At 39.3% G+C, this 10,145-nt stretch overlaps 2 protein-coding genes across 8 annotated transcripts; one reads left to right on the forward strand and one right to left on the reverse strand.

Annotated features, from left to right (window-relative positions):
- The first annotated feature begins 752 nt into the window (after nucleotides 1–752).
- Nucleotides 753–3,740, forward strand: LOC121885690 (ints3 and nabp interacting protein). The gene is made up of 4 exons (XM_042395378.1): nucleotides 753–1,107; nucleotides 2,072–2,168; nucleotides 2,363–2,450; nucleotides 3,230–3,740. The coding sequence occupies exons 1-4, from the start codon at nucleotides 1,083–1,085 to the stop codon at nucleotides 3,326–3,328; spliced, it is 309 nt and encodes a 102-aa protein (XP_042251312.1). The 5' UTR covers nucleotides 753–1,082; the 3' UTR covers nucleotides 3,329–3,740.
- A 1,242-nt stretch (nucleotides 3,741–4,982) lies between these two features.
- Nucleotides 4,983–9,977, reverse strand: LOC121885280. Of its 7 annotated transcripts, none has more exons than XM_042394585.1 (8): nucleotides 9,897–9,977; nucleotides 9,266–9,423; nucleotides 9,080–9,167; nucleotides 7,722–8,030; nucleotides 7,104–7,629; nucleotides 6,595–6,768; nucleotides 6,079–6,270; nucleotides 4,983–5,972 (listed from the first exon to the last, which is right to left on the reverse strand). In XM_042394585.1, exons 4-8 carry the CDS (start codon nucleotides 8,019–8,021, stop codon nucleotides 5,665–5,667), a joined length of 1,500 nt encoding a protein of 499 aa, XP_042250519.1. In that variant the 5' UTR covers nucleotides 8,022–8,030; nucleotides 9,080–9,167; nucleotides 9,266–9,423; nucleotides 9,897–9,977; the 3' UTR covers nucleotides 4,983–5,664. The 7 variants fall into 7 exon arrangements, with proteins under 7 accessions (XP_042250519.1, XP_042250518.1, XP_042250522.1 ...); XM_042394584.1 differs by having other exon boundaries at nucleotides 9,858–9,935; XM_042394588.1 differs by lacking the exon at nucleotides 9,080–9,167 and having other exon boundaries at nucleotides 9,294–9,423; nucleotides 9,858–9,935.
- Nucleotides 9,978–10,145: the final 168 nt, after the last annotated feature.

Consider the following 10,145-nt stretch of genomic DNA (forward strand, 5'->3'; position numbering starts at 1 on the left):
GTATGAAATATATGAAGGTGACAAGAGCAACAATGAAATGTGACATGTGCATAAATAATTAAATTATGTAACATAGGAGGTTGAATTCAATGCATAATGTTAAGTCTAGTTGGATGAAATACATGAAAGTGACCAGTGCAAGGGTAAAAAGAGGGATGTGAAATGTAAAGTCCAGTTTGGTAACAGTACAGTTCAGCTATTTAGCAGGACAACAACTTCTGCTGATGGAGGTCTTTATGGATATATATAAATATAAATATAAATTTAAATTACTTATTGATTTTACAAAAAAAACAAACAACTCAAGGTCTAGCTTTTTTCCAGAGATTTTTAACTGCATCTCATGACTGAAACATTGAGTCCGGTCACTTGTTTCAACTCTCAGTTCTTTTAAATCAAGGCTAAAGACTTTTCTGTTCACTGCTGCCTTTGATGAAATCTTATTTGAGGCTTTCTACTCATTTCTTACACTGCACTGTAACTTTCATTCTCCTTCCTGTTCTATTTGTCAAAGTACTATTTCCAAGGTCAAGAGTGAACATCTATGCTTATTGATCACTTAGGCCAGCTATTGAATATAACTAATATAATTAGTATTTGATGGCATGAATTCCTATATGTAAACATATTTTCACTTAATGTCTGGACTCTTAGTTTTTTCTTTGTATTATTAATACTAATGTCATCTTGCTCTGCTGCCGTTCACGATGATGTTTTTTGGTCACCGGAACTAGGAGCAGAGTGAGCGCCCCTCTTTTTTCCTGCTGCCTCAACTCTCTAACTGAAAAACCGGCCAACAAGCAGCCAAAATGTGACTCGCCAACCGCACACAATCAAGAGTTATATCGTTATTTTAAACCTTCAGTTTCTGTTACAGTGGTGTACAACAGCACGTATTTAGTCATTTATCCAGTTCAAGTTTAACTTTATAATCCAGGAGGACTTTTATCGTTGTCTGTTATCATCCGCCATTGTTGCAACATTAGCTTGGCAGACGGAAACCCAAACAAAAAACTTAAATCATTAACAGAATCGTTTCTGTAGTTTACTACCCTCACCTTCCTCTTGCTGCTTTCACCGACATGGCTACTAATCCTCCAGGACAAGGTAAATATATTGTTTGGGCCAAACGATATTAACCATCTGCTTCTTACTGCAGGGGCGTAGCTACGATTTCTGCTTCCCCTGAACGCTTTTGGCTCTGGGGCCCCCCTGAAAAATGTCATTTTAAAGCCTCTCCAACACTGATCCTCTGTACAGATTTTACAACCTCTCATCTCATCTCAGTGCTAAAACCTTCAGGACTAATACATCAAAGCTGAATGAAAATCTATATCTACTATAACAACTGAGGATATAGCTGAGAGTCTTTTTAAAATTAAATGCTCATATTTTGGTATTTACTTAGCAGCCATGTAACTGTCACTGTATTATTACTGAAAATACAAATTGATATGTGATTGTTATCAGCTGAAGTCCCGTATGACTGTCGTTCTCAAACTGAAGGACCCCTAAACTGACCCCATTTGATAAGATTTTGTCCCAGGGTCCTCCATCTGATGCTTTTAGATGTTTTATTACAGAAAGTGTATGAAAGCAAAATAGTCATACATTCTGTCATTGGATGCAGCAGGAAGCTGTTTTCAGTGAATAGCATAACATCTAAAGAGCCAGATGTTTCCCTCAGGAGTTGCTGTAAACACACTTAAAGTCATCAGGGGCTAGAAACATGACTTAAAATGAACATTAACTTTGCTCCATGTCTGCTGGGTGTTCTCCTTATCAACTTAAAAGATGATAATATAACAGTGTTGTTTCTGCTGCCCCCCCGTGGCTAAAAAGTCAGTTAAGTGAACTCTCCTTATTTAGGCTTTTCTATCTGATTTATCATTTGTCATAACAACTGTCTTGTAGTTCACCCAGTCAATTGCATTTAGTCATAATGTTGCACAATATTAATTGATTTAAGTGATATTAGGTGATGTCGTTTGTGCTCTTACATATTGTTCTGTCCCTTTCTCTTTCCCTGTTGTCATTCTGTCTCTTCCTCTTCTTTTTTTTCTCCATCCAGCCTTCCAGAATAAGGCACGGGTGGCAATCCTGGCCGAGCTGGAGAAGGAGAGGAGACGGCTAATGCAGAACCAGTCCATGAACACTCCAGGGGCCAGGTAGAGATCGTATTCAAGTGTTTCCTCTTAGTCAAAACCTTCTTATATCTGCTCATTCATTGTCCATAGCCTAAAAAGTTAAAAACGGCCATTACTTGGTGTAAGAACTGTCAACATGAAGGGAATGTCAGTGTCCAGTTACACATTATAAACCAGTCTTTTCCCCTCACTCTCTCCTCCCTCTCATCCTGCAGCATCTCACTGTCCAGACCGAGTATGAAGGACTTCAGAGACAACGCAGAGCAGCAGCACATCGCTGCCCAGCAGAAAGCCGCCCTGCAGGTGAGCCACACACAAAACACAAAGACATTACTTCAAATTCCTAGTGCTGTCATTAATTTGAAAATAAATCGGTGCTTCCCTAATTTCTTTATTAAAAAGTATTATTTTGTGTTGATTTGTATGAGGTTTGGATTCTTACAATGTGTTTATTTAACTAGGTCTTCATTTCTGAGGCAACAGTTTGTAATGTTGTTTTGTTGGTTGATGCATCAGCAATTCAGGCAGAAGTTATTGCCAATCGGAATCACAAAGGCATCTGCTCTGAGTCATGTTTGAACACCAGCCGAGGACCCGTCGTCAGCTTGAATAGAGGCCTGAAAATCATTATGAGTTATAAGTGAGATTTCAAGGCAACATGAGACATCTTACAAAAGAAGAGGCTTGATAGTTACTGTCTGGTTGTTGGTGCGTCACTTTCAAACACTTTAGTGTGATGTAACGTGTCGAGGGCAGAAGTCTCAAAAATATTTGTGCCAAACACAAAAACTTCATCGAGTTGAACCTTCTACATTCTCTACAGAAACTCTAACAGACATGTTTTTTTTGTCATGGCTACTAAACTAAAAGGTGTTTATGTATTTTAATGCGATGACAAAAACAACAATTTAGAGGTTTTATGTGCCAGACTGTTTCTTGGCTCTGAGTAGTAACTTCCTGGAGACACTGTGAGGTTGCCAGGCAACCAGCAGATAGTAAAGAGTTCCTTTTAAGATTATGTTAAATGATCCTCATTCAGCTATGTAGCACCAACCTTTGCTTAACTGTGTCTTCTCTTGCAGCATGCGCATGCACACTCAACAGGCTTCTTCATCACTCAGGACTCCTCGTTCGGGAACCTCATCCTCCCTGTCCTCCCACGCCTGGAGCCCGAGTCGTGACCTTTTACCTCTGCCCTGATGTAGAACAATGCTTTGAAGCAACACAGACCCGCATCTTTCTCAGTTTCTTCTTTTAAATCTGAGATTAATGGACAGTTGTTTGTCATGTTGTAAACAATTTCAGGTGAAAAAGTGTGGATCTATCATTTCTACATTTTCCAGACTAACATGGTGGCTGCTGATTTGAGGAAAGCTTTAAAAACACCCTGATTAAAGATCCAAGATGGCTATGAAGCATCCTTTTAAGTGGTCCAGGGGCTTAAAGCAAACTACAGAATGCTCTCCTGCTCTGTTGCCTATCACGGCACTAATCACACGGCTTTCCATAAAGTGCACATTTTGTCAGGTTTTTACATTTGTAATTGATTTGTATTGATACTTGGATAATAAAATTGTGACCTTAAAAGTTGTACATGTAGTGAATTTCAGTTTTTATGAAGGTCTTAATAGCAGTAAGAACCTCTGTGCTACGTTCACATTATCTTATAAAATCAAAAAGACCTGCAGCTGAACTTTGCCTTTAATACCAATGGCTGGATTTCACTTGGACTCAAATCTTTTGACTAAGAATGACTTAATATACCGTGCAAACCCCCAAAATAAAAAATTTACAATACAATTCTTTCCTGAAAGCATACAGTACCAAAAGTTTGGACATTGGACAAACTCTCTCATTCAAGTGAATGGGAAAGTGCGTCCAAACTTTTGACTGGTACTAAACTTTAGAAGGCTTTAAAATGATTTTAAATTATAATATCATTTTGCAATAATCCCCCATTATTCCTTCACTAATATTAAAATATTGTAACTGATTTTTGGATCAATTTATTCTCCATAACTTAGTTTAATAGGTTTTATTTTAGTTCAGTGGTTTAGTTTTATTTAATTTATCGTCTTTGTGATAAACGTGAAGCACACAGCGACACACGGTGGAAATATCTAGAAATATCTGACAAAGATAAGTAATCCAATAGCTGTAACCCTTTCATTAGTCATTAACGCGCTGGATTTAAAGTCTGAAGACCTGCTTTAGTGAACAAAACTGAATTGAAATATTTACTTCTCTGACATGTAGCTATTCTTCCCAGAAAGTTTGGAAATAGACAGAAATCCCAGGAGCTTTCTGTTCAGCAGCAGATTAACTTGCAGTTGAATGTGTTGTTATAATATAAATAAAAAATATGATGTCATATTGTCAAATGTTTTTTGATGTGACTTCTGACCTCCCAGCCATGCAAAAATGTAATTTAAGCTAATATGTTAATAATATAAGAATAATCATATTAACTTTTTTTTTTACATTTAAATGAATATTATTTTTAGCGGTGCAGTGGCTCTAGCAATGGAAATGATGACCTGTCAGTCAGTCTATCTATTGGTTCATCACTTTAGTCCAGTGACTTTACCTCTAGCTCCACCATGAGGTTGAAATTTGCGGCTTTGAGTGAAATATCTTGACAACTATTAGACAGCCTGCCATTAAATTTGATACAAGACATGAGGATAAATTGTAATGATGTTGATGATCTCCTGACTTTTCATCTAGCACCATCATTATGTCAAAAGTTCATTTTGTCCAATATTGGTTATGGACAAATTATTGCAAAACTAACTCTTAGTCTTATTAAAATAAAAAAGACTTGACACAATTCACTCAGATTTTAGTAATGTATTGTTTAAACACAGGTTAGCAGCACACAAAACAACACACACAACAAAATGAATACAGTATATTACCATGCATAATCTTTTTTTCTCAGTCTGAACTTTGAATCCTTAAAAAGTCCCTTACTAATCAGACAACTGGAATTATAAAGTGGTGTGAGTAACCACCACCAGTTGCTTCATAATGCTGATGTTTAACTTTGTTATTGCTTTTCAAAGATTGGAACTTGATTATAATGTGCTCTCTTGACAGCAGTTTAAAACAATGGTAAACACTTTTGCGGACACTCCCGTAAAATTTAAAAACAAATAGCTTTTTCTTTCCGGAGTTGCAATTTTGCATGAGTGTTTCACAATCACAGAAGAAATCCACTGGACAGGAAAATAACACCTTATTTGTACACCAACAAATGTGGCCAGAATGCAGTGCAGATGCCTTACATGATCAAAAGTACATGAGATTGTGGAAAAGTTGGTGTAACAAAAAAGACCAACTTGCAGCCTGTAATGTGTTCAGATGGTACAGGACATAACTGTAGAAGAAGAGAATCCAAGAGTTAACTTTTCCTTTGTTTGGATTTCTTTTTATATGTACAAGAAGTATGCAGTAGTTTGTGCATCACAGGCCTCTTATTATGGGAAAGAGTCAGTCGGCACAATATCTGTAGCTGTCACTTTGACACAATGGGCAGCAGTTCTCCTTTTGCCTTCATCGTTTTGATCTTGGCCTTAATGTTGTCATCCATGGCCTGTCGGCAGCGGTGGGCGTAATGTGCCAACGTCTCCTCCTTCTCATCCCACGGTGCCAGTGCGTGAAACACTTCTGGAGCGGCCAGGCTGAGCTCGGCTATGGCTGCCGTGCGGGAGATGGTGTTGCGGTCCACGCCGACCCGGTCGAAGGCCACCTTCATGGAAACGCTCCGTCGAAATTCCTGGAGGGCAGCCATGTAGCGAGCAATCACACCCACCACGTTTTTCACTGGAGAGGAGAGACACATCAGCACATAGAAAAAGCAATATTTAGTAACAACCATGCATTCTTCTCTACAGGTGCTGATATTGGTGTTATACTGTTATGTCCTTACTCCTGACTCGGGTGTTTTCTCCATCCCGGGTCCCCTTGCTCTTAAGGGTCCGGTGGCGCTCCAGAGGGTGAAGCTCTATTTCGTCGAATGAGTCGAATAGTGTTGGCGAATCAAACCCTGTCACATCATCAGAGGAAGTCATGTGTGAACTTCCTGGTTCCATCTGATTAGAGCAGCGAGGCCACCTCTTCTCTAGAAGTAAAAAGGACAAAGGGCGACTCTGAATTTCATCCTAAGATACCAACAAAAAGTAATGTATTGCAGCAAAATGGGTCTGTTAGCTTATAACTATGTCAAATGACTTCTTTTACTCCTTCTGTTGTTACCGATATTATTTACGTAATCAATGTTTTTTCTTACTGTTTGTATCTCTTTTATGGATATTCTTTCACTATTATGTAAGACACTGTGAGACAATTTTGCATAAAAGATACTAGCGAATAGATAGCAGCGCCGTTTTTCAGTTGGTTTATTCAACTACTTCCTCTCTCGATGGATTTTCAAGACAAACTCTACCTGGTCGGAGTTTGTCCTGCAGGAAGTCACAGATGAGTTTGGCTTTCTTGGTGAGTTCATGCTGCAGCAGCTCTTTGTCCTGCTTCAGACTGCAGATCATCTCTGTCATCTGCTGGTTTCGGTTATGTTCAGCACAAAGTAATGCTCGCAGCTTCTCCAGCTCACTCTGGGCCCCTACAGATTTTACACACACACATGCACACAAAGAAACCCACAAATAATAAGTGGAAGTAAGCCAGACAGTTGGATTCACACGTACATGCACAAAAGATAAGAAACTAGCAAACAAATAAGTGTTTTAATAATCGTATCACTCTTGTGTTTTCACTTCTTTTCAATTAGAGAAAACCTGCATCAGACTTTCTTGAGTTCCGACTTATAATCAAACACAGCAGTTTAAATTTTGCCTTCATTGTTGTCATATAGAAATGTTCCCATGAAACAACAACATATCCTATCATTGCGTGCAAGTTCTGCATGTTTTTGTAAGCCTGATAACACATCTGTACCTGCAGTCCTCTCTGTAGTCTCTTTGGCGGAGCAGCATCTCTCCGCCTGCTCTGTGGTCCTCGTGGTGCAGCTGCCTCCGACCAGTAGCTCCATCTCTGGCTCCACTAGCCCCTCACACACCAGATCCTGGACACGCTCCCCAGAAGGGTCGTTGAGCCGTTGGGGCTGAGGGCAGGGTGGTTGGGCCTTGTTGGGCAACAGTGTGTGTGCGATTGGTGCTTGACAAGCCTGTGAAAGATTGACAGCGTCTGTCTCTGCCATCTCCGGGCAAACGATGTCAGCAACAGCATCATAATCCTCTGCTAAGGTTGCCTCCTGTTTGACCTTCTTCCCTGCGACTACCCCCGAGCTCGCCGACCCTCCTGGTGTCGCACCTCTCTTCCTGGAAGGGCGGGGCTTGTAGTCCCCATCCTCGTCTGTGGCTGACGAATCACATCCAGCGATATCGAACAGCCGGCTGCTGAACTCCTCTCCCTCTGATGCTGCTTCGCTGCAGAATAGGTCACATGATGCCCTCGCTGCCACCTGGAAGGTAAGAGAGTTACAAGCTGAATCTCCATATCCACTTAATTCCCCTATTTCAATACAATTCAATTCACCTCACATCTCAGCTTTACCTTTTTGGACAAACGCCCTCCAATAAACCTCTCCTGGCCCTGGCTGGTATTTGCTGAGCCTGTGCAGCTGTTGCTATGGTCACTGAGAGGCCAGTGGTAGGCATGTCCAGCGGCACAGCCCCACACAGCAACAGGGACGCTGCTGCCATGGGGATGGGGTTCTGGTGTCAGCACGTTACCGTAGGAAGCACGGGTGAGGTGCTGCAGGCTGGGGATGAGGTTGCAGATGGTGCCGTGGCTGTGAGCCCAGCGGACAAGTTTACACAGGCTGTCAGAGGTTGTATGAACCAGGTCGGACATGATGGAAAACTACAGCAGGGAGAGAGAGGAGAAAGTGTCAGCAGCTGCTTCATTGCTGTGCTGATCAGTTTGATGAAATGCTTGTAGCACGTACTGTATGTTCAGCCTCAAGAAAACACAGGGCCAGTTTTATGTAGATTGCAGGCAATTAGGCCATGTGGCCTGACCACTGGGAGTTTAACAGTTGTGAAAGCTGCCAAAAAACATCAATCACTTCATTAAGGTTTACTGTTTTAATGAGTTTTTTTTATAAATATATTTCTTGCCAAGTTAGCATACATTTAGATGATGTTACTTGTGCAGCCAATTTTCCAGTACATGCCATGATGATGTTAAGATCTGTGATTCAACTGACCTTTTGTTATTTTCATTTGACCATTAATTTTTTAAAATCAATTTATCTTTCATCTTTATATTAGATATATTTTTTTATGTTTATCACTCTTGTCCATAAAAAGAGAGAGTTAAATTGTGGCCCAAAGGAATTAAGAAATAAAAAATAATTCTAGTAATTATCTCAATTGCTCTTTACTGAGTTGGACCATTAAAGGGTGACATTTTTATGGAAGTTAACTTTTTGCAATTCCTTTCCTAAAATACTTTTATATCAGAACCTGCATATTGTCAATACTGAAACCTTCAGTTCAATTGAGAATATTAAGAGGTAGATTATATCATTGTGATTAATGCAAACAGTGGCCCTATATAATAGTGCAATTTGTACATCTACTAAATATGTATATATATATATACAGATAGTAATGCATATAGAGAATGATAAAATGGACAGGCCTTACATTTCATAAAGAAATTAGTTTTTTTGTTTTTGTTTGACAAATTGACAACATCTAAAGAAAAAAAAAATCTCACGCACATACACATAAACAGGCACGCACAGCTGGATAAGTGCACTATACATGCAGTAACTCTGACTTTAAACTACAATCAAACCAAATCTTGTTGATCATCAGACTGTACATGTCTGTCATATGTGTCTGCAGGCAAACCACAGTTCATCAGGTACAGGAACAAAGCCCCATCACATTATCCTTATTAACCTTTTTTAATCACAAATTAAAACCTCTCAGCAGTGAGTCCAGGCAGGTTTCACATCATCGTCCTCAATTATTCCGCATGTGTCGGCCGCTTCAGACAAAAGAGACTATTAACCTTGTTATGACTCAAATACTGTTTGATAAAACAATAATATCATATCATACGTCCAGCATTTGTTTAATTATTACATTCTTTGTCTGGAAGGATTAACATCACCACAATCCAAGTTGAAAGTCGCTTTACTGCCAGCAGCTGGACAGGAGGAGGAACTGTTGTCTTCTCTCACTGTGTGATGTAACACTGTCCTCTACTGGCTGGACTGATTATATTAAATTATATTATTTCCCTGTAAACAGAGGAAACAATTCATACAGTTAGAAAGGATCTGGCATCTACACTGTGCGTTTTTGGCAGTGGATTAATTTGAATTTGAACTCATTTGTAGCTGCATTATAGATGGCAGCCACTTAACATATATCACAAAATACAAAAATAAATAAATAAAAGAAACAAATACAATTAAAGGCTAAATTATATACAATAACTAAGTAGACTAACTCAAATACATATAGATATAACCATAACTATCCCAGAGAGGATGTCGTTTGTCCTTTGCATAGAATAATAATTTCTGTCTGACATGGTTTTTCCTCAAAAAAGTTCAATTACTTCGTTAGAAATGTTCAGAGTTTAATTGCGAGACATGCTTATAAGTTTATTCTTATTCTTTGTATGCTGAAGGTCTCCTGTTGCCACATCACACTTGTGTAAATTGCTTACCGGACATGATTGGCTTCCAACATAGCTGTGATGTCATACCTGTTGGGACGCTCAAGTTTAAGGTGAGCAGGGAGACTAACTTTCTCTCTTCAGCGGTTGAATGTGAAAACAGTCTTCAAGTGTTAAACTCTGCACGTGCATCATTGTGCACAGTGAAGTGGAACAACAAGAAAAACATATTTTTGAGAGGAGGACTTTATAGTTCAGTGATACTGAAGATCAGTCTGTAATTAACTCTTGTCACGTGGTGCAGGTAAATAAATTTGTCTAACCTGTAGCCCTACTTTA

Source organism: Thunnus maccoyii, chromosome 19 (assembly GCF_910596095.1).
Source record: "Thunnus maccoyii chromosome 19, fThuMac1.1, whole genome shotgun sequence".
NCBI classification, from domain to species: domain Eukaryota; kingdom Metazoa; phylum Chordata; class Actinopteri; order Scombriformes; family Scombridae; genus Thunnus; species Thunnus maccoyii.

Bases quoted from the DNA above. Each gene is read 5' to 3' on its own strand.
- LOC121885690 (XM_042395378.1), top strand. From the start codon at position 1,083: ATGGCTACTAATCCTCCAGGACAAG. The intron at 2,169-2,362 runs GTAGAGATCGTA...CTCATCCTGCAG, and splicing joins ATGAACACTCCAGGGGCCAG to CATCTCACTGTCCAGACCGA. The intron at 2,451-3,229 runs GTGAGCCACACA...CTTCTCTTGCAG, and splicing joins AGCAGAAAGCCGCCCTGCAG to CATGCGCATGCACACTCAAC.
- LOC121885280 (XM_042394585.1), bottom strand. From the start codon at position 8,021: ATGTCCGACCTGGTTCATACAACCTCTGACAGCCTGTGTAAACTTGTC. The intron at 7,630-7,721 runs GTAAAGCTGAGA...CTTACCTTCCAG, and splicing joins GAGGGCGTTTGTCCAAAAAG to GTGGCAGCGAGGGCATCATG. The intron at 6,271-6,594 runs GTAGAGTTTGTC...TTTTACTTCTAG, and splicing joins GCAGGACAAACTCCGACCAG to AGAAGAGGTGGCCTCGCTGC.